We start from the raw sequence: 23,730 nt of genomic DNA on the forward strand, positions 1-23,730 counted from the left end.
GGCACTGGGGCATCGGGAGGTTTCCACAGTGCATAGCGTGTGAGGGCGCAGAAGCAAAGCGGCGTCCTCCTCTTTCACATCCTTTTGTTTAAAAGTACAAAGTATGTCCTGGTAAGCCAAGGGAATGACGGAGAGAGATAATCACACACCCTTTGGTAGATTCTTTGGAAACGCTCGGGTGGTAAAGAGGTGGTCCAAGCCTACAGCCTGCATCATTGAAAAACACTGAAAAACAGCAAAAAGAGGGGAAAAAAAAAAGGATGATCATCAGGGAAATTGCTATAATGGTAAGATAATTAGAACGCAGAATGATTAACACTAGTCAGTGTGCTGCATTGGCAAGGACTATGCAAGTTGACATAATAGGCCTCTTCCATATCAAACGTGTGGGTTTTCAGCGTTCAGTTTAACACTTTCATGTGACTTTAATGGAGTTCACAGCTGAAACAGGCACTTAGTTCTTATGAAGCGTTGTACAGTGCTTTTCCTCTCCTGTGGCTGCTAGAAGGACCTTCTTGTTTTTCCTTTTGTGTCTACTGATTACTGAAGGATAAAAGCCACTCTCGCCATGGAGTCGTTCCATGTTGTTTGAACGATAGCCAGACGTGAGCTCCTAAGGCGTGCTCTTTCTGTTGTGCCTGATGAAAATGGACTTCCCTAAAAAAAACCCTATCTAATCTCAAGTGTTTCATAAAGTGGTTATCTTCTTCTCAAGGAGAAAATATGAGGATTTGTGGGACCCGATACTGACATTCTCTTCTAAAAAAAGATTTTTATAAATGTCTAATGCATCAAAAGCCCCTGCCTGTTTGCCGTCTTTACCCTAATGCTTGGAGATCCCCTGCCGGCCCTCTGTTGTGGATCTCTAGTAAGTCCCTTGACTTGTCAAGACTAAACTGGTGCAAGAAGGTAGATTTAGCACCATGTTTAATCACTGGTTTTGTAGCCTGACTGAGTTTGGAGCAAAACTTTGAACGCAGAATGACTTCAGTGAAACCCTCGGGGTCCCCCATCTCTACCAGTTGTTGCAGAACGGTGAATGTTTGTCCTCCTTGACTACCAGCAACCCCCACTTGCTCACGGACCAGGTCATTTGATGTTTTGTCTCCCTCCATTTTCACTGGTTGCTTCTGACTAGGCTTGTGACATTTTTCCAGGATCTGCAGTGGCTTTCCCTTGCCGTGCTTGGGCATTGGCTGGTGGCTGTTGTCGGCTGTCTGTTGGGGCACTCGCGGTAGCACCAGCTGGGCTTCTCCCCCGCCTCTGCAGAGATCAGGCACATCCTTCATTACAGCTGGTAAAATCCAATGGTGCTTTGTGGCAGAAAATCCCCTGACCTCAGTAGTGCTTTTTTTCCTCTCACCCCTTTACTATGTAAATAAAACCCATTTTTTCCTCAAAGAGTGGGAGAGTGCACTGCCCGAATTCCCTCTCTCTGCCCTGGCGCGCAGCGTGCGGGGCCCTGGCATCGCTGTAAAAAGGGCCGTCGGAAGGTAAAAGGGGCGGTCACGCCGCCGTGCAGCGAATGTGGAGAGAGTGTTTCGCCTGGTTTGTGTTTGGTGGATTGTTTTCTCTCTCCTTCTGACCCCACCTCAGATGAAATTCCTGCACTTCATCCATGCCTCCGGGCTGGGCAATCAGCAGACAGGCTGGAGGGCGGTGAGGAGGCGGCGGGCTGGCATACAAAGCAGTCGTGTTAGCACGGGGGAGCCAGGACTAATGGGGAACAAGGCTGGGAACAGAAGACAGAGAAATATGGCAGAATAAGATTCATTAGGGATCAGATTCAATAACTGTAAAATGATGAGAAGTTTATGATCAAAGGCTTACTTCAAGCATTTTAATGACACAGTCATTTAATCCGTTTAAAGCAGATAGATAAGGAGTTAAGTGAAATCTACAGCAGTCGTCTTTCTGAGCTGTTTATGAACCTGTTAGAGGCTACAGATCACTGTGAAAGGCCCAGGATGGATGCCTGCTCTAGTAATTGGGTAGTACGTAACGGGCTACCAGTCTTTACAGGCCGATTTACATGTGAGGTCGGTAAAACTTAATGCAAAGGCTTGTGGTTTGTCTTAGAAGCCTGTGTGGTTCCTCAGCTATTTTTAACGTGTATGTTACTTGCACGAGTCCTGAATGAAGGAAAGGGCAGAATTGTTTTAAAACCTTGCTGTGCCAGGGTATGTAATTCCCAGAGGTGTCTCTCCTCTGGAAGGAGCATCAGTACAGGCTGTTGTAGTGACAAGGTTCAGATGGGCTCTGACACATGAACCACCGTGTCATCTGCCATAGGAATTACACATCTGAAGAAAACCGGTGGGGTCAAGGGGGCACAGAAATTGGTCCTCATCTTTTCCTTCCACTGTTGGATCTCTAGTAATTAGAGAGATCTAAAAATAGAGAGTAATTAGAGATGCCACCCTCCATCCCTCTCCTGCTTAGTTAACTTTCCCCCCAGCTTTTCTCCCCAAACACTTAAAAGCTCTGTTGGGACAGTTGGATAGCGTGTTGGACACTTTGCTGCATGTGCTCACGGACACACTCTCAATCCCTCCTCTCTAGCTTGTAGCCGCCTGGCCACTATGAATTGCTTGAAGCCAATTACAGCTGGAGTGCTGTGTGTGTCGCCAGACTGTACCTTTTTCTGGTTCTCAAGTAGTTGTTCTCCCCTTCGGAACTCCTCTCCCGACCCACAGCCGGGTTTATAATGCAGCAAACATCTCCTACGCCCCACACACCCATTCAGCAAAGGAGCACTTCCATTAAACACCCCGTCTCTGCACACACACTTCCCACAGCTGCGGAGAAGCAAGCAGAGGGGGCTCTTTCTCTACTCACCGCTCGAGGCTGGTTGAGCTGCTGGAAGCAAAGTCGTCGCCGCTGCTGCGTTGTTGAAGGCCGTGTTACAGCCCCGGCCGTGTGAAATGCAGACACAGCGGCAGAGTTGGTATCAAGCTGGTAGGTAACAGGGAGAATTTCCAAGGGCTCTAGGCCATCTTGTTTTCTACTTGCACAGAAAGTTGCTGTCCTGCAGTGGTATTGATTAGTTTTAAAATAGGGGAGTGATAAATGGAGATTTCAGGTGGTTGTGGTAGATGTGACTGCAGTGGATGGAGGTGTTTAGATTGAGCCTGGAATATCATCCCCTACCTCATGCTGGTGTTTTTGCCCATCCCAGGAGGGATGCGCTGACGTCTGGCAGCAGCGTGGTCCCGTGGAGGGGCCTTCTCAGCTCTCTCTGCTTGTGCTTTGCACAGGAACAGTCTCCATCCTCTTATTCCAGCTTTGTGCGGCGGTGTTTGGGGGGCCTGTCACAGCTGCTCCAAGGGTTGGGCATGGTTGAGGGAGCCCAGTTGAGGCTGAGCATGGCAAATCCTGTGCAGCGTGCCATGGCCGCCAGGCTCTAGATCAGATTTTAAGCAGCCTTGGGCCCACTGTCTTGTCTGTACGTTCCCATTTCCTGAGAGAGAATTGGGAAATATTTTGCTTGTTTGGAAATAAGTAACATTCGTCTTTAAAATTTTAGCACTAGCAGCCGTGTCTCTCGTTACTCTGCTCCCCTGTTGCTCTTCAGTGTCCCTGTGTTTCTTCAGCTACTGTTCTTTCCCAAGAGCTTAGAGACTGAGCACTTGAGAGCTCACTTGTAGGGAGAAATAGATAAAAAGCTGGATTTTAATCCACCTTCTGCCTCCAAGTACCTTGTTCTTTAAGGGTGCCTGTTGCACACTATTTTCACCTCACTATATGAGCGGTGAGAGTGATGTGGACTAGCGGCAGATGCCCAGACGGGCGCTGGCAGTGCAGCACAGCGACCTGCACACAATGAGAGTAGTTTCTCACTTCCAACCCTGTGTCAGGGACACAGGAACGAGTTGGTGATCTCCTGAAAGCAAAGGTTGGCTGGTTGCTGAGATGCTCGCTACGCTGTGGTAGCACCCCAGCAAACCCCATCCCTGGCAGAAGCACAGATCAGCCATACAGTTGCCATAAGCAAAAAAACCCAGGGCTCAAGCTTTCTTGTTCACTTAGTTATAAATATTTGGTCAAGTAAGCTTATTTATGAAAAAGTAAAACCTCCCACTTAAATGTTCATGAGGTGGAGAGGCAGGAGAGGCAGCACAGCAGCAGTGAGAGGAAGATGGTGGTGGTAACACCAAAGGGGTTGGGGATGGGGCTGGTTTTATCGACTGTGCCTGGGTCTGGCAGGCAATAAGGAAGGAGATGATACAAATCCCAGCTCTGTTGTGGGTATGACAGGGTGTGAGTAAGTGACTTCTGTGGAATTTATGGATAATTGCCTTGAGGCCCAGTCCCTTGTGCTGCAAAGAAGATGCTCAGGGCTGTAGCAGCCCTTGTTGGCGCAGTGTGGTTTGGAGAACACGGCGGGAGGAAAACAATTCAATTTTGAAAGAAAATGGTTTTGCACTAACAAATTTCCTTTGACCAACACCTGTCTAAACCCACCAGATTTGGTACATTGTCAGAGCGGCTGGACCTGAGCAGCTTTGGCCCATTTTGGACACAGCTGATGGATCTTGGCAGCAGTCGAGCCCTTGGGGCCACGTGCTCCTGCCAAGGCAGTGGCATGGACTGCCCAACCTGGGAACCCAACATCTGCTGACCGTCTCACCTGGCAGAGCAGTGCTCCTGATTTCACCGGTCCTTCACCTGGTGGTGCTTCGTTTTGAATAGGAGACTATCTCGTCGAACAGCTTTTGAGAGAGGCAAACACATTTGTGTGTGGTTTAACTTAATATACAGGCTGCAGAGCTGAAGTGAAGGCACTGATCAGTTCTTACAGTCGAGATAGCATTCAGAAAACAAATTAGAGTTTGCGGTTGGTAAGGATCCAGGCAGAATTCATAAAATTGAATAGTATTCTCAAGTTCAACATGGACAAGCACATTACTGATCCAGAGGAAGCAGGCGTGTGTTGAGGAATTGGGGTTGTTTGGGATTTTTTCTTTTTTGTATTGACAGGCACCACGTTACGGGCTCCTGTAGGGCTTTTTAAATGTGGGTTAGAATTACCAGCACTGGCTAGGAGGTAGCTGCGGGGAACCAAGCTTGAGATTAGTGGCCCAGGTTTATCTATTACAAAAGACCAGTTTGTAGCTGACTGCTGAAGATGGCTTTCTCAGTGTGCCAGCTCCTGATGTTCCAGGTGTTTCCTGAGCAAAACCATGATTATTTATCTATCTGAACCTCTGCTTGATGGACATGAAGAGCCACAGCGATGTTATTGTTACCATAACATGTGCGTGCTGGAACAGAGATAGCCTGAGATTACAGGAGTAAATTGTGCTGGCTCAAGCTGTTTGCTTCCTGCTCCTCTTCCACTCTGCAGTCCTTCCTTCAGGTCCTCGTTGTTCCCAAAGATGCTCAAAATTAGAGGGCAGATGCTGCTTTCAGAGTCCCAGATGAATCACAGAATGGTAGGGGTTGGAAGGGACCTCTGGAGATCATCTAGTCCAACCCCCTGCCAGAGCAGGGTCACCCGGAGCAGGTGGGCGGCTTTGGAAGGTGGATGGGTGACTGGCAGCAGGATGTTAGATGGGAACATGAGAAACAGTTTGCTAAAGCTCTGGCTTTAATGAAGATGAACATGTGTGCAGAATGGTTATTTTACAAGGAACGTGTATACACATGGTCGAGAGGGATGTACGTAGAGATGTGTTCGTGTTTTGTGACTTCTTTTCTTGAGCTTTCACATCTCAATCCATCCTTGTTTCTCTCTTCACAATCGCCCAGAAAGTAGAAGTCTCCCTAAATTAAATTTACTCCCTTTAAATCAGGAGAGAGACTCCCTGATTTAAAGCCTGTTGACCAAGGAAGATGGCAGGTGACAAACCTGTTTCCATTCTCTGTTTTTTTTGTGTTCTAATCACCAAATAACCCTTGTCGTTTTCCAATGAGCTGGCTTACATCTGTATGGATCAGCATGCGCGTGTTCAAGTTGTCGTTATGACTGTGAAAAAGACATTTCCTTTAGGGAAAAAAAGCACAATCTCAGTGGCTGTATCTTAAGTGTCATTCTGCTTTTCCATCACCTGAGGATTTGAGCAGCTCTGCCACTCTGAAATATTAAAATGAACATAGATTTGAAAGTATTTTTATATTTAGAGGCATTGATTCTAATATAATTTCTCTACAAATTAAAACTCTCCTTGAAAAAGATTAAACTGTCAGTGATAACATCTAGGTTCTTGTTATGTCTAAGAGGAATAAATGCTGAAGTTACAGAATTGTCTGGAGGCTTAGAAAGTAAGAGGAGGAATTAACGATATGAGAGAGAATGGATGAAAGTATTGGATAACACTTTTTTTGAGTTGAAGGAAGTGGAATGAGTTGAATTAAGAGGTTTATGCCGAAAAAGAATACCCGCTTAGTCTGATCTGCTATATAACACAAAAAATACAGTTTTACTTAGAGAAATCTCTACCTAGTCACTCGTGGGTGCTCGACAGCCTCTTTTTAATAAGATATCAAATATTTATTTAAAGATACTAAGCAATGTATTGGTTTCCCTGGTCAGCCATCCCTATTAAAAATACATATTATTTCCAGTTCGCTGACTTCACCATGAGCTATTGGGTTCTCTCTATGCTTTTGTTTGCTGCATTAAAGAACCGTCTAGTGTCAGATTTCCACCGAAGACCCTGATCAAATTGCTTCAGCCTTCTCCATAGTAAATGAAATAGTTTGATTTCCATTCATTTCTCATTGTACGACGTGTTTTTCAGACCATGAATCATTCATGGAAATCTTCTCACAACTTTCTTTAATTTTCAACAGCCCTCTTACGCATGCACCTCACCTGGATGCATTATCGCTGTAGTGGTCTCATCAATGCTGCATTCAGAGACAATATTGTTTCTCTAGTGCTACTCATAGGTACGCAAAGATTCTCGCTGTTCCCTGGGATTTTTCTCCCCGCAGCATTAAATTGGAGGTAACCCTTAGTTATTAACCATGGCCAAAAGCCCTCCTCGCAGGCATCGTCTTCCAGAAAGTACCTGCTGCGTTGTATACCTGCGACTGTATTCTGCGCTTCGGGATGTCTCGGGATGCATTTGAATTCATGAGGAATGATTGTGCCCAGCACAATCAGATTTCTGAGCTATCTTTGTGGGCTTTGTTGTTTGCTACAATTCTGCCTTTGTGTTATCTGCATATTTTAGTAAGGATTTATTATTTTCTTATGTCTCTTAGAGAATGTATGCTGCATACGATTGGCCAAAGAAGCAATTCTTATTGGAAGTAAATGGGAAATGTCACTATTAGATCATCAGCTTTTGGGCCATTTAAAAACTGCCGCAGTCTGATATTGCATCATGCTAGGTTTAAAAGAAAATGCGATTTTGGTACCGAGGCAAATATTTTACAGAATTCCTATTCTGTTATGTCAACACAGTTATCTTCATTAACTAGACTTGAAATCTCTTCAAGTCTATTTGACAAGACCTGTTTTCCATGAAATTGTGTTACTTGCTTTTGCTGATCTTCTTCTTCTAATGGAGTTATGTATCAGTCCTGTCTTGCCAGTTAAGGGGATTCAGTTTGCCGCATTCTGGAAGCTTCATGAAAAGTGAACAAGGCAGCAGATAACTTGATCTGTAGGAGGGTAGCTGGTTAATCTCATTTTTCGGTCTTCACAGTCTATTCAGCAGCCAGTGCTGTCTCATTCCGACTGCAGTAAATGCAAAATGTGCAGATCAATACTGCCGATGGGTGATTAGTAATTTGCAAACTTCAGTAAGTGAATTCATCCGATTCAAGGTTTTAAGTTGGAGAAGAAAGTAGAGGAGGAGAGATTGAGTGGGCTGAAATAACAGAAACGGATATTTCCTCTCAAGTGAAATGTAAGCATTGTTGAGCTCTGTTAAGCAGGACGCTGGCAGAGATCTGTACTCCTTTCACAGCGATTACAGAAAATAATATTTTTTTCAAAATCACTAACATCAAATGTGCTCTTTCCTTATCACCTCTCTTGATCTTTTTTTTTTTTTTTTCCCCGCTGTTGACCTGCTGGAGGATAAGAATGTATAAATTTATGCAAGTGAGATTTTTATCCTTATTCTTGAGGCCACTTTTTGCTGGTTCAGGCAGATGAATTCTAAGGTGCTCCTCTACTGTTCAGTATCAGTTTCAGGCAGAAACTCCCTGATTTCTGTCACTACATCCCAAATGCATCAAAGACTGTTTGGGAGTTCTGCCGGTGAAGGCAGCTCAGAATAAATGCCTTTAGCTGCCTGGGAGAACCTGCGTGCCGCTGAGGGTGGCAGCTGAAGTAGCAGTAATTTTAAGGTATTAAAACTGCATTAAAAACAAAACAGTAACGGAAATATGAAAAAGGACCAGGTAATTGCTGCAAAAGCCTAACGAAGGAATAATGCATTCCTCCATAGCAAATGTGATCAGAACCCTGAAGGTCGGTGTGATTGTGTGCCTGAAGATGCCGTCTGAAAATCCATAGTTAGCGAAGTACGAAAAGGACGTCTTTTGGGTTTGCTCAAAAAAAATTGAAAAGGCGCCTTCTCAACTGCAGCTAGTCTGTGTTTCTGAGTTATGAATGTGCTGTCTAATTAAAACTTAATGGGAAAGAAGTAACTACCGCAGGGCAGGAGCATGTAGCGATAGCTGTTGTGTAAGGCTGAGCTGGCCTCTCTTCGGTGGTTTGTTACACGAAGGCTGGAGAACTGCTTTCCCACTGAGAAGCACTAGAAAACTAGATTTTCCCCTCATTCACAATTTTCTTTCATAAACATGTTGTGATTCATGTTGACGATGAGGAAAGCGAGGATAAAAATCAAAGCCTGAGTTTTATGCAGCAGGAAGTACTGAGTTTTGGATGAGGGTTTGTAGGTTCTTAACAGTTTATAGGTTGACCTGGCACTCGTAATTCTGGGAAAACTTGGCAGTAAAATTTGAAATCATTGCCCCTTCACATCTCTGTGCAAAATGTGCTTGTCACTCTCCACTCCATTAGCATGGTGAAGTAAAACTGGTGAAATAAAATCCAACAGGAGACAGGACAGTTGTATTTCAGACCATTAAGTTGTGCACTGATGTCCAGACAGTTCTGTGTCTCCCAAATATATTTCAAGAGAGATTCAAATCGGTTTTGGCTCAACTTTGTGGCAGTCTAAGCTTGAATAAAGAGGATGTGTTGTTGGAGATGAATTGATATAAGGCAGGTTTAGCATGTTGACAGAGTCATTTTGCTAACGGGCCGGTGATCCCAGTGTGACGTTCCTAAGCGTTTTCTCATATCGTTGGTTCAAATTGCATTTAAGAAAAAATGGATGAATAGTAGCTCAAGCTTTGCAGGCAACCAAGAAGCGTTTTCCCCCAGTGGAAACCAAGGAAGTGTATGTAAGCCGATGGTTGTGCTGATACACGTCCCCCGCGGGGATAGCCTCATGCAGGACAGGGGGTGTGACAAGGGGGGGATGTAGCTTATGTCACCTACAGCGGTGCAGCACAAATCGAAAAACCTGCCCTCGTGCCAGGAATGTTTTTCTCTGTGTCATGGGAGTAGAAGGATTTGAACTCAGACTTTTCTCCATAGACAAGGCTCAGGTGGATCCCTTGGGCCGTCCGCACGGTGCGGATGGCTGCTCCTCCTCTTACCCTGCTGCGTTACAGCTTGAAATGCCCCTTCTCGGCCCAGAATTTATTCCCCTATGGAGACTTTCCGGGTCTCCTCACTACAATGGGTAAAGGAAAACCAAGTCACCAGCTCTTGCTTTCTCAGGCCCTACGTAACTAGTGAGGGGTATTGATTTCGTTTTGATGTGATGTAGTTTATAAATATGCATGAGGATTTAGGGTTATTTAACTGTGCTTTTTAATTCTCTTTGCATTGCTGACTCTTCCAGTCGAGGGTTTCTTTGTATGCACAGCAAGCGGCTCCGTGACAGCCCTGTTCTCACTGCCTGGGACCTCTAATGTTTGTTAATCCCAGGTCTGTAGAAACTTTTAATGTTCAAAGAATAAGAGGACACAAAGCGATGCCCTTCTGCACAGGGACCAAGGGAGCAGAGTCAGGTCCCAGGTAAGGAAGCCTGGGGCCAAAAGGCAATCATCCCCGAGCAGGGAGGATGAGGGAGATGGAGGAGACCTTTTCCATGCTCCTGGAGAAGGGGAAAAGAGCTCTTTTCATCAGGGATCCTACAACTTGCTTAAATAAAGTAAGTAACCTGATCAAATGGTGAAAAAGGAGGGAAAATCAAACATTTGCCTATTTGCCCTGAGGAGCTAGAAGCGAATGTACCCTCTGAATCGATACTTGGATGTTTTAGATACTCAGGTCTCTCACTTGAAAAAGAGCAGAGCAAACAGAAGAGGGTTCTGCATATTCAACACATCTGAGTGGAACTGCAGTGACTCTTTCTGGTGAATAATGTAGGGAGCTATATGGATAATGAAGAAAGGTATGTACATGTACAGACATTTTTCTGAGATGTTGGAAGCTCCCTGCTTGCCCTCTCACTTCTCCCTCTACCAAATTATCCATTACTAGAGAAATTTCCTCCTGGTACTGGTTGGACGTTGAGGCGGTACTGGGGAGATGAGCTCTCCCCACGGGCAAGCTGTGTCAAGACAAACACTGCATCGCTGAGAGGTGACTGTGACAAAAAAAATAAAAATTGGCAATTCTTCTCTAGCTCCTCTTCCCCTCGGTGTGTTGCAGGGACATGTTTTGTTTTCGGCCAAGCAGAAGGCGCGTGGGAGGCGATAACCTCTCACAGCGAGAGGCTGCAGGGGAGCTTGTTTAACCTGGAGCACGTTTTCTATAAAACCCACTCAGACACTGCCCGGCTGCTGGAGGAGACTGTCAGAAACGAGTCCTCCAAACCTTTTGCGTCTGTCACAGTTTCTGTATGATGTGAAAGGGAACTTGACTTGCTCTTTAAGTGGAACGGCTTCCAGCTGGAGGCAGGGAGTCTGTTAATGATGGTGGGTTCGCTCGGCGGTACGGCCAGGACCGAGGGTGCGCGCTCAATCACGGAAAGGCAGCAGAGCTGTTCAGGGTTTGCTTTGTACCCTGCTAGGTCAGAGTTATACATGCAAGGACATATAATAGTACTTTTATATGCATTAAATTACAGGATCAAAACGTCGTGGTGTACTTGAGGCCGTCGGGAAGTTTCAGCGTTGCAGTTAATGCTGCGGTGGTTGACCTCAGCGACCAGCCGATGCGATGTGTTTGCTGTGTAAATCCGTGCCCTGATTGACAGCTCTTCTTGTCGCTCACTTTTCAGGCTTGTATATGCTCAGCTGAATTTTGATGCGTCCTGCCATCGCATCAGATCACGAAGGCAGCGGCCTTTTACATAATTTCTAATTATTCATGTTTCTTTTTATATAAGATACTATCTAAAAAAACACCCCTAGAGGTTTTGCTCTTTGTTAATTAGATATATTAACTGGAAAATCTTATTACATTGCAGTTTTGCTTTCCTTTGTGAAAAGCCTTGGAAGAGAGACCTTTGGTATCGTACTTTACTCTGACTCTTCCCGTCCTGTTTGAATAGCGAGGGTTCCAGGCTGGCACAGCCCATCCGTGCTGCTTTTCTTCTCTGGGATCTGCCCTTGAAATCCCATCTGAAATCATTCCGGAGTAGAGCTTTGCATGGAAACACAGAATTATGAAGACATGAAAGCAAGATTTATAGAGCATTGTTAGGAGGGCAAGCTTTGAGTGTTTGAATGTCTGGACTGGAGTAAATACTACAAGAAACCTCACTTCAAGTATCTTCTGTTTTTCTGGTCTATTCGTACAGTATCCCCATGTACACGTTGCATGCAGAATAAAAAAACAGAGCAGCAAAGTAGTAGTTAATTTTTTTTAAAACTATGTGTACTTCTCTTGAAAAGCTAGGCTTGGTCTGACACTTCTCAACAGTATTCTTAACCAAAGGTGACTTCATTTGTATGGGAAAGTTGATAAAATGTTTTTTTGAAATTCAGATCTACGAGAGCCAGCATTTCTCACCATGAAGTTAAGTCTTATCTCTCAAAAAGAATGTTTATAACTCAAACTATAAGCTCTTTGGGGCTGTTTTCAGACCTTATGCGCTTTTTATTTTCAGTGTCTTTATCAGAGGTTTTTGAACCATAACAGGTCTCCTCTGCACGCTACCAGAGTGTAAATAATAACAACTTTTTATAGACTTTATTCTCTGCAAAGACAGGAATCCTTGACTTGAAAAATCTGGTGTAGAAACCCTGGAATTCAAATCTCCGGGTGGTAACAAACTGTCCTAGAGCAGACTGTGATTTCCTTCCATTTCAGTAAAAGGACGAGCAGCAATTGAAAAGGACAGTGCACACTTGAATGCATTTTTTTTTCTTTTAGATTATCCCAACTCCATGCCATTCCACGTCTTGCTGTCCTGACTCTTAACCTTCTTGTCACGTTTGTTTGCATCCCAGACCTCATCCGAATGCCTCGCTCAATGCAAATTATAGTCTCGCATCCTCCAGGGGATAATGCATTTGAAAGTGGGTATGGAGAAAAGATCTCCTTTTTAAAACCGTACCTGAAGGGCTTCAGCACCGCTGGTGAGACATTTTATTTTATTACTGGTATTGCAGCGGTGCCCAAAATGCGTTACATGTTGTACCAGAAGATATGGTCTGGCGTTAGAGCAGCGTGATTAGGGTGATTAGGGCTTTTTTGTCTGCGATACATCCTAACTCCAACTGCTTCTCTGTCTCATTGCTAATTTGCTGTGGATGCTGCGGTAAAAGAGGGCCATAGGGAGGAATATCAATGAGTACGTGTAGAGTGCAGACCAGCTCAGGGAGGAAAAGAAAAAGCCCTGTAGAAGTTCTCGTGGGAGGAGCAGCTGTTCCAGGTGTTGGAGGTGACATTATTGATGGGGTAGGGAAGGTGATGTAGGATTACTCGTGTCACTGCATGTGAGGGTAAGGATCTGAAGTATAGAGGGGTTACTGGGGGTGAAGATGAACACGGGTTATCTTCACCTCTGCTGAGGGACCAGGTTTCCCCATCTAAATATTAGATTTCCCCATCTAAATATTCCAAATCATGAATCATCTTCTGATCAGCCTCCTAAGCAGTGATTCTGTCTCATGTCTCTATCTTTGGAGGATTTCAGGGTGTGCCACTTTTGTTTTAGTCCAGGCCTTACCAAAATTTACAGCCAGTCTGTGCTTGCAGTCAGCAAGTGGCATCTTCTGCTTAAGAGCTCCAAGGTTCAATTTTGGACTTTCACCACATGCAGATACCCAGTTATCTGCCGTGTGTTAGTGTTCACAATTTAAGCTACTTTCTGCCTAGAAGAGGTAGCAAATGGAAGCAAGAGCATTCCCTGGCCAGTTGGATGCTTTTCAAACACCACCCCTTCCACCATCCCTCCAACTGATGCTTTTATGTTTTATATCTGTATTTAAGAAACTTTCCCATCTGTCTCCTGCAGATAGATGCAGTCTTTATTTCGGATGTTCTTCCAAGGTAACTACCGCCCCATTAGTTCTTTAAAGCTGATATAATCTACTAAGCTCCTTAGATTGTTTCTGTTTAAGTTCCCTGATACTGAATAATGTGTCCCACTCCGGAAACCTTGGAGACTTTTCTCTTAAGAAGTCAGCATGGAAACAAATTCCTTAGCTAAGAAAGCAGCAGCGTGTATTGCTTGTATTTGGGTGGCGCTCACTGTGTGCGAGAGTCGCACAAAGAAGAAATGGTCCTTTCCTTGAAGAGCTTCCAATCGTCAGCCTTTTCTCAGCAGGGGCAAGCACAAGCTGTTGCATTGCAAGCGAGGAGCGATTCAACTCAGCTGTCCATATGCTCCGCCAGAATTTATTGTGCTGCTCAGAAATCACAGTCTTTTAAGGTTGATAGACATCAGGACTATGAAAAAATAAGGCACTTAAGTGCATGTCAGCCTCATCTACGGGTTTCGACTGCTTTGTTTTCAAATGCGTTCAACAGGAGGAGCCTATGAAGATGTGAAGCCAGTTGAAAATCCTTGGCAGTGCTCGCTGACATTGTATCCTGACAGTCATTGCCTCCTTGGGACGTATGAACTTCTTTAATTTCATTAGTGATGTTAGATAAACGTATTCACAACAGTTCGGTCTATTCCCTTTGCTACCAGTTCTACCTTCTGATTAGAAATATCTGCAGTAGATGAATAGATCTTAAATGGAGTTGTTAAGCACTGAATGTTTCATCAAATGTAAAGTAGTCCGCGTGGTTTTAAGTACTTTATTCTCACCTGTGGGCCTGTGAAAGTGAGTCGAGTAGAGAGAAAAGCTTTTATAGCTCTTGGAGAAAGACATCCCTGAATTGGGACTGTGCGGTTTTCAAAGAACCAGGAGGAGAGATGCCAGAATAAGTTCAGCCCTTTTCAAGATGCTGTCACTGGCAGCTTTCATTGTTCTTCCAAACAACTCCTCTTCTAAAGGAAAAGTTTCTGTTTTTCAGAGATTAAAGCAATCCTGTCTTCGTTCATTGCTTCGTCACTTGACTGATTCTTCCCTAATGGGGAGATTACTTAGGAAGTTTTTGAGCTATAATTTCAACATGTAGACCAACATACTGACTGTTTGCCGATAATACAGTTTTAAAAAATGACACGTAGCATCAGCACAATTATCTCCTCGGGGTGTTTTTTTTTCAAGCTGGGAGATGGAAGCGGGAAGGAAGGCAGCAGCGTCTGACTCGAGCCTGTACCTCTGTTCTAGATGGCAAATTGGCCCTGTTGCAAATTCTCTTTTCCATAGTCTTTTGTCAGAAAGTTTATTGATAGACAGAGTCTTACTAAATAGTTCTGCCACGTCCCAGTGTGTGTTTGCAACATATTGCATTAAGACAATATTTGTGTGTTGCATCTGCAGTGTCTGTCACATAATGGCTGCGCGATCGGGAGAGAAATGGTGGGATGGTTCTTCCCGGTGGTCGATGAGAGAGTTTCCCTTGTGCGTACCCTGGGGCATGTGTTTGGAAGGCTGAGGATAATGCATCAAAACAACATTATTTCACAAATCGTAGAACATATTAACATGTGGAGTCAACAAATCATCTCCGTAAAATGTCCGGTGCCCTTCTGAGAGCACAAAAATGGTTTTGCTGCCTTAAGCACCAAATCAGCTAGTTAGCATCTTGCTTTCCAGGAATGAATAATTCACTGTGCCACTAAGTGTCAACCAGACTTGGTTGCAATCAATCAAGATATTTATTGCTTCCTCCTAAATTGAAGCTCTGTGTACATTTTTCTGACAAATCTGAATTACTGGCTCAATGTTATTCCTTGGAAGAAGAATCAATGAACGCCAGCAGTTCTCTCTACTTCAAGTTATTTACCCTTCAGCATCTCTACAATTTTAAATTTTTAAAGTATTGGGAAAAATAGGGGTAAGGAGGGCGTGCTGCTGGGAAACGAGTAGTAATGCATCATCTTTGCTCTCCGAGACACTGGCCGTGATGTGCTGATGAGCAGAACGATCTGCCAAGTTACCTCCTGAGTGAACCAGGGTGGCTTCCCAACAAAGAGACTCTATAGGTCATATATTGACTGCGTCCCCCAAATGGCTCGTATTTCTATATAAAGGCACCACGAGTTTAAGTGGATTTGGTCGATTCTCGCATTCAGGCCAAGTTTCCAAACCTGACACACACTTTCCACGCTTCTTGGAGAAACCAGGGATACATTACCATTTGGTGCAAGATGCTTTTTACCTCTGTTGAGCAATACCTCCTTGCCGGTGTTGGTTCAGCATCTGGAGCTGCTCCTGGGCAGTTGTTCTGGGAGTCCCAGCTCCTCTGTGGCCGTCTCCTCTGTACCACACCTTTCAAATGCCACTGTTTGGTCCTCCTCATCAGTGGCCCTAGATTACGAACAATTTTCTAAATGGACAAATCTGCTCCCAGTGCCTGAAACACTGTTTTCCAGGCTTCTGTTACATGGCTGAAAGGACAGAATTCTGGTGAGTAAGATTGGTTTATTGTGAGGGGAAGAGCAGTTGATGCAGAAAACCAGCAATTTTACAATTTCCAGAGCTAAAGGGATTCCTGGAGGAGGTTGTTTTCTTTCTTTACTCCCTGGTTTCTTACCAGCATTAGGGTTTCATCTCCTTCAAATGCTAGTGAGATTTTAATGCGCTTCTTCTGTCTGTTATATTTAGCAGTTTCCAGCCATGGCTCTTCCTAGAGCCAACCTAAGTCACTCCCAACCTTCAGAAATTTGGAAGAACACTCCAAAAGACTGAAGCTGTGATACCGTTTTGGCTGTCTGGTATTACAGACACAAGTGTCTGATCCCTTTCATCAGAAATTGGCTCTGGTCTGCACCGTTTCCATGGAAAGCTTCCTGCGTTTATTTGAAAATCCATGGGATGTCAGTGAATTTCCCGGAGACTTAAGTAATGCTCTGCTTGGTGCAACTGTGTAAGGCGACAGGACGGTCTGGTGGTGAGGAGGGTCATCTCTGAAGACAGGTTTTCTTTTCATTTCTGCCACAGTGCTGCTCGCGGGGACTCGAAATGGAGCCTGCATCTTTCCATGCCTCTGCTCCCCACATGTACCGCGTCTTCAGGCTTTGTTGTCTGATTTTTGGGCTTTAGGTGGTAGTTTCTTGTGGGGTTTGTACAGGACCTGGCACACTGGGATCCCTGTCCCACTTGGTTTCTTTAGCCATTACTATAATATAAACCAGCAGCACTAATATTTTAGCTGTAGGGAGAAATGTGCTGGTTTGATGTGTGCTGTGTAGAATAAAGAGAAAGCTCCTGCCCCTAGCCCAAAAATGAGAAGCGAGGCAAATACGTTAGTGATCTCCCAGACATGTTAAATGAGATGGATTCTGCCACAGCCTTCGTGTCTCATGGGTTTTTGAGAGATTTGCCTGTCTCAGTGTAGCTTCAGATTGACGTGCTCGGGAGAGCTGGTGAGCCCCGAAAATAAGGCCGAGTCCTAGTGCTGGGCTTTAGAGCATGATTTTTCAAGGGGGCATGTTCTAAAAGGAGAGGATAAATGGCCTGAAAGAGCTCTAAGAGCCAAAGCACTGCAGCTTCATGGCAGGGCTTTATAGAAAGGCCAGAGAGATGTTTTAAAAGAGTAAATAACCTGCAAAATAAGCAGCCTAGTGCAGCATGGGTTAAAGTGGTCCCAGCAGGAAGGTGGCCGCAGTCTCCAGGTTTGCGTGGCTTTCCTCCACACCGAGATCCTCCTGCCATCTCGAGATCCTCCTGCCGTCTCGTGCCGGTGCGTGAGGCTCTGCAGTGATGGCGCAGTACGAAAACGCAGGCGATCCCTGTGCTGGAGCCAGCGGGGTGGTGGCAACTGGGGTGAGGAGGTGTGATCCCTGCCTGACCTGGGTGCTGCAGCCCTTCAGCTCTTGTCAGAAATTCCAGGGTACCCGGCTGCTCCGTTCCGCAGCTCTGATTTTAAGAACATCCTTTTGCCAGCTGGCGTAAACCCCGTTGCAAACTGGGGGGTTGAATCTCTTCCTTTGAAAGGCAAACACTAGAGTGAGGAGTGCCCTGGCCTACCTGCAAGAGCTCCGAAATGCAAATAGCACCAGAAATTAGATACCTGGCTGCGGAAACAGGTTTTAAAGGAGAACTGCAGTATGGTTCCTGCTAGAGTGCACTGGAACGGCTGTGAGATGTAGTGAGCATCGCATGTGAACCTAAAAAGTGCCCAGCTGGCCCTTACCCATGGTCCGTCCCGCCCAGAAGAGCATCTCTGACCACAGTGATGGAACACTGTTTTGCGAGAGCCCACAAACTTGGCCACGCTCCCCAGCACTCTCCCAGCAGCCACAGACGCTGGAGGATGCGCCTGTGCCCTCCCCTGGCAGGGTCCAGTTACGGAGCTGTTGTCCATGACTTTGTCAAACCCATTTGTGAGCCAGCGCTACGCCTGCTGCCAGCCTCTGGAGCGGCCAGTTTCGGCAGTTCACTCCCTGCTGCGGGCAGAGGTGCTTTACGGTGCGTGGATGGAGTATTTTCAATAAAAGATATTTGGGAATGGGATCTTCTGGGGTCTCTCACCAGCAATGACCAGCAATTCAGGATGAAGTTGCTCAGTCTCTGCTCTGGTTTGCATGAAAAAAAAAAACCCACATAAAGTTCTAGCACGTCTTTAATGAAAATGAAGTGATAAAATTGGGATAATACCTACCTCATGCTGCTCTTGAGGGTTAATTAATGTTTACAAAATCACTTCAGGTCTTGAGATTTAATTGAAGGAAAAATATTACCATATAAAATGCCTTTTTATGCAGGCGCTGCTATAGGGTTTCAGCTGGGCAGAGTGCCGTGGAAGCCAGCATTAGCACATGCTTTACTACTTTTATGGTCGTGAGGCTTCCTGTAGTTTATATGAAAATTGTCTCTCTGAAATCACAAATGTAACATCAGTGTTTTCCTCTCACTTTGAAAGAATATTAATTTGCTATCTTAGGACTTGACTGACTATTTAAACTGCTACAAATACAACTCACCTCTGAGAAAAAAAGTATAAAATGAAATATCTGTTCGCTTACTTGGGATGAGCTGGTAGAACTTGCGAATGACTCCATCGTTGGAGTCATGTGGACATTGCTGGCTCGTAGGAGTAATAAATTAAGCTAGTCCTGCTGTCCTGCTGTAGTTTAAGGGTGTATCTGTGTGTTCATTATAATCTCCTGCTATCAAGAGATTTAAAATATAGCTATAAAACTTCATTTCTGGAGTTAAATTTAACTGTGGAGGTGTCAGCCAGGGAGCAAGCTCTATTGAGTGGGTTTTTTTGGTGGGTTTTTTTTTTGAAAGAGAGAGTAGCGAGAGAAGGAGAAGCAATGCTGGGTTTGGCTGACTCCAACTGCTGGAATAAAACATTATGACTGCATAATTGTCCCTTTTTCTGCTGTAACATTTTTCGCCTTTGCACAAAGAATAATACAGGTTGGGTGGACTCGGGGGTTGGATGAGTTACTCAGTTTGCTTCTGTTTTTTCTGCCACGCAGGGTGACTATGACCCCAGCAGAACCAAAGTTCTTCATTTCAGCATGAACCCGATGAGCTTGGCCAAGCAGCAGCGCAAGGAGGAGCAGCAGCAGCTCCAGGAGGAATGTGAAAAGCTGAGGGAGCTGGTGAGGGTGCTCGAAGGAGGCGGCTCCGTCCCCGGGAATCTGGAAGGAGTTGGGAGTTTTCAGTCACAAGAAATTGCAGGTAGGCTGCTGGCTTCTTGTCGTGAAAATGCACTTATTCATCCGTAGTGCCAGAGGAGCTGACTGCAGAAGCAGATGGAGACATTGCAGACAGTGTGCTTGATGGAAGAGGGACGAGGAAAATGAAAAAAGCCGTTTGATGCAGGAGAGAGTGAATGGGTGGTGGCAATCCTGTGGCAGTTTGGTACAGAGGGTAGGTGGTGAGGATAAATAATAATAATCCATATCATTTACTCGTGATAAATGAAATACCAATACAACAGCCTTCATAGGCTGGTGCTGCCGATGGAGTAAAAGGAAATATTTCTTCCCTTTCAGGGCTGGTTTAGCCCTTGAGGTAGTACAGACAGCAGGAAATAACTTTCATAGCTGCAGAGAAGCAAGTGGTTGAAATCTTTTCAGACCTGGCTTAAAACAAATTAATATTGTTTATCAGTGTATATGTGCCCCATTAATCACAGCTACATTCAATACTCCATGAAAATAGAGTACATCTTTCACTGAGCTAAATACATTTCACAGAATCTGTGGCTCTCCTCCAGTACAGTCTGTCTTCCCTCCACATACCTGAACGAAACTTCTTAGTACAGTAACCCCAAAGTCGACACCTCCAGACATGCTCTCAGACTCTGTAAATCACGGTAAGGATATCAATAAAACGTGACCCATCACCTACACCACCACGAGGGGACCGGGCAGAGCCGAGTCATGCTACAGGGCCCAAGAGATCGTACTGCGGTAACTCTCTGGCATGTACCTTGCCCTCAAAACATTTCTGTTAGAGAAGAGAAAAATGAAAGAGAGCTGAAGGTCCGTGTGGAGGTAACCTGTGGTGTCCTCCAGCAGCACATACGTGGTCAGGGTCCAGAGGTCAGGATCCTCCCTTGGACAAGGCCGAGAGGGCAGAGCTTTCCTTGAAGGCCACGTGTGCTGGAGGCTTGAGACCCACAAAATGGCAGAGCCCTGGTTTAAAGAAAATACACAGAAGAAAATGCCTTTCACTGTTATGACACCAAAATTCTCTGAAAGTAGCTTGCTTGTTTTCCCATTGCTCAAACAATAGTACTTTATTACTGCTAAGAACGTGTTTGTTCCGGCATCTCCTAGTGGATTATGGTACTATATAGCCTTTAAAATACAACGGGCAGACGTGTAGATGGGGTGGTTTATAAAATGAAGAGCTGGCTGGATGTTAGAGGTACAGCGACAATTTGTCACTGTTGTTAGCAGATGCTCTAACAAATGCATAAGCATTAAACACTTCCTGAGCGTTTAAGGAAGGCTGCCTTTGCCGGGGGAGCTTCCAGTCTAAGACCCCGGTGAGACTCGAGCGGTTCTTGGGGACAGCTCTTGCATTGCAATTTGAATGTGAAATGCACTGCTCTGTAAATGACAGAAGATGCTGCTGCCCGGTGCCCTTGTCTGCCGTTCTGCCCCCGAGCAGCCCGGCACAGCTCATCCTGCAGATCCGCGCGGCCACCGGTGGCCCTGGAGCTGGGGGGTCATTGGGGGGAGAGTGGGGCTGAGGGGCAGAGAGGATGCAGAGGTGAGGTCAGCTCCGTGTCTCTGCCGCTGATGAATGAGCCTCTGGGCTATCATCTCCAGTAATTAGACCATTTCTTCTGAGGGAATGTGTTTCTCACGTGTGCCTCCTGTGATTTGTTATTCATAATTATTATTCTGCTGCCTTTCACGCAGTTGCTTTTAGCTGTTTGTGAGGCGCTTCTGTGCTGGGATGTCACCAGGTTTGTCTTTAGCTTATAAGGGATGCATTTTTAAAGCTGTTTTCTTTTCTGCCTTTGATTCCGACAGGAAAACAAACCGCTCGCTGGGTTTCAGGGTGCTTCCAACCTCTCATATATGTGATGCCTTTTTTTACCTTTTGCCCCAGTCCTATGCTACATCATTCTGACTTCTGGTCACCAGCTCAAATGGGAGAGAGCATCAGTGGCAGAGCCTAGCAGGGTGGGAAATACTTCAGTGTCATTTATCGCAGTCCCAGGAGGACCCTTTGCATTCTCAGAGTGCCTGTAAGTGCATATGGAAGTGGTTCATGTAAATAAAATGGGAAAAGGAGCTGTAAGTGGAGGATGGAGGAGCCCTGTGGATGACTCTCTTTGAGACCGGGGCGTGTGTATAGTAAGCCAGGTTATATGGAAAGGTTCTTGTATTTTATGTACTTGTGTGCATCACTGTCATGCTTGAGGAATGTTGCCAGAAATAGTCCTAAACCCTCCTTTCTGCTGTGGGAGCATTCAGCAATACGGCCTGATGATGAAGCCCGTGTTTATAGGACGTGCGAGAGATGCTGAGGATGTTACGGCACCGACTGCAAGGTTAGCAGCTGTGCCTGAGCTGGCTTTAAATTAGCCAAATGAATGCCAGGTTTGGCCTTTTTGCTGGGGCAGGGCAGAGCTCCCGGTGGGTGAGGGGACAGCTTATCAAGTGCACCATGCAGGCTGCATCCATTTTCGCATGGAGTCTGTCCTGCTTAGCTCCGGCAGCATCCGCAGGGTGGATGCAACGGCTGCTCCAGGAGCGGTCTAACATCCCAGGTTCGCGTGGCCAGAAAACTTACACAGTCTCTCTCTAGATAAGAAATGGAAGATCCAGCTTTCACTGTTTTCTTAGGATCTCAGCAGCTCTGCCCACAGGAGCGGCTGCCATATGCCTTCCATTTTAGTGTATTTTCAAGGTGTGAAATGGGGAGCGTGTGGCAGAAACTCCCTCTGCTCCGTTTGTCACTGTGCAGCTGGCTGCCTTGGGGGGGGAGGTTTGTTGTGCACAATGAGGGAGCAGGTTTCCCTGCGGTTTGTGGAACTGTTTCTGCACAACAATAACAAGAATCAGAGTTTTTCGTGCACCCCTTTCTGTCAGCTGCAGCACCCATACGTCTGTTTATCCATCTGACTCTCATGGCACGTGCAAGAGCGTTCAGTTCTCTGAGCTTTTGAGGACCCTCACGTCGGAGTTGAATGGGATGAAGGGAGACCGAGGGCAGAGCAGAAGTGTGGGTAAAAGCTGGGAAGACAACAAAGGTCATACGTAAGTTTGCATTTTGCCTTTTGACAGATAGAGGTAAATGTAAGATTTTATTGTCCCGTTTTGCCATATACCCTGAATGGCTTATTGGCAGAGGTGAGGGATTTGGGTGGCCTCTAGCCAGTCAGGTCTGCTGTGTTCAGCAAGCTTATGTGATCTGCAGCGATTATGCTTAAGGTTCAAAGAATTGTAATTATACCAACCAAAAAAGGCATTAAGGACAATGATGTTGATGGTTTTGATAATAATGTATTGGCCATTATTAAATTCGCTCATTGGACTGGAGTGCAGCACGTTTTTTCTGATCCTGGTTCCGACTCCTGGATAGGTAATAAGGAAATTATTACTGTGGATGTTAAAGCTCATTAAATGTGACTCTATTAAAAATCAAGGTTATGCTGGACTTTAAATCTCTTTGAGCATAACCGCTGGAGGCTGCAGCACAACCTGGCAACTTGCCACGCAGTTCAGTGGTCCTTTCCTCTCATTTATGCCGTAATAGTCTCCATTAAAATGGGTACCAGGGCTATTGCAAAGGAGAGGTTTGAACAATGTGAGCTGTAACAACATACTCTCCTTTCTCAAAGTATAAATTTGCACGTGGGGTGGTGCGGTATTAATGGGGCAGATCCGTGACAGCCGCATTACGGGAATGGGTTGTAACTTGATGGGTGTTTTGTTTCTCTCCCGGTGGCTGCCCGGGCCTGGGTTGTGTAAGAGGAGAGAGCACCAAGGTCAGGCTGCCAGCTGGGAGAGGCTCCCCGTCCTCCTGTCTCCCAGGCAGGGATGCAGATTGGAACAGCTTTGGAAAGGTGATGCAGGGCATCGCTGCCCAGACTTGGAATCTGTTCCAGTGCTGCATTTCTCTTTCCCGAGCTCTTCACACCTTCCCCCCACACACACCTTTTTGTATTCCAGGCTTCATCTTCTGCTTTTTTTCTTCCAACTCCATAGCTTTTCCTGTTTTTTCCTGTTTCTCTCCAGGCCATTTCTGTTTAGATCTTCCTTTCTTGTCTTGTCTGGTCCTGGTGGACCTCTTCATTTTTCATTTCTGGCACTGCTAGAGATGGATTTCGGTCTTAGTTGCAAGCAAATAGGTAGGAGGCAGCTAACGGGGGGCTGACAGAAGAAATGACTCCTGTATCGCAGCAAAGCATAGGTAGAAATGAGAATGTTGCAGGTGCTCATTGTTTCCATTTGTGTTCTTATCTTAAAAGTGATATATTTGAAGGTAGGAATGGGATGACCTGTGGAAGCTGGGTCCTCACTAAAGAATGCAGTAATGTGAATTTTCCGTGAGATCTTATGATTTCTTGCTATCCTGTGGGTACAGTGGAACGTTCCCTTCTTTCATGCAGCCTCTCCCTGTGAAAAAGAGGAAAAGTGCTTTTAATATTCTTTCTGTTGAGAGACAGGCTGGCACCCCTACCAGGAAGGAGGATGGGGAAATCAACTCTGATTTCAACCATCTGTGGAGAATTTAGCAAGTGAACTATTT

General features: G+C 45.4%; 1 protein-coding gene across 6 annotated transcripts in view; it reads left to right on the forward strand.

Moving 5' to 3' along the window:
- MAD1L1 (mitotic arrest deficient 1 like 1) overlaps positions 1-23,730 on the forward strand; it is a 367,938-nt gene that overhangs the window by 224,958 nt on the left and 119,250 nt on the right. For all 6 annotated transcript variants that reach the window (XM_063344898.1, XM_063344899.1, XM_063344900.1 and 3 more), the window contains one exon: positions 18,987-19,191. In XM_063344898.1, coding sequence (XP_063200968.1) covers positions 18,987-19,191 — 205 coding nt within the window. The remainder of the gene's footprint in view (positions 1-18,986; positions 19,192-23,730) is intronic.

The sequence above is a fragment of the Chroicocephalus ridibundus genome, chromosome 8, assembly GCF_963924245.1.
Source record: "Chroicocephalus ridibundus chromosome 8, bChrRid1.1, whole genome shotgun sequence".
NCBI classification, from domain to species: Eukaryota; Metazoa; Chordata; class Aves; order Charadriiformes; family Laridae; genus Chroicocephalus; species Chroicocephalus ridibundus.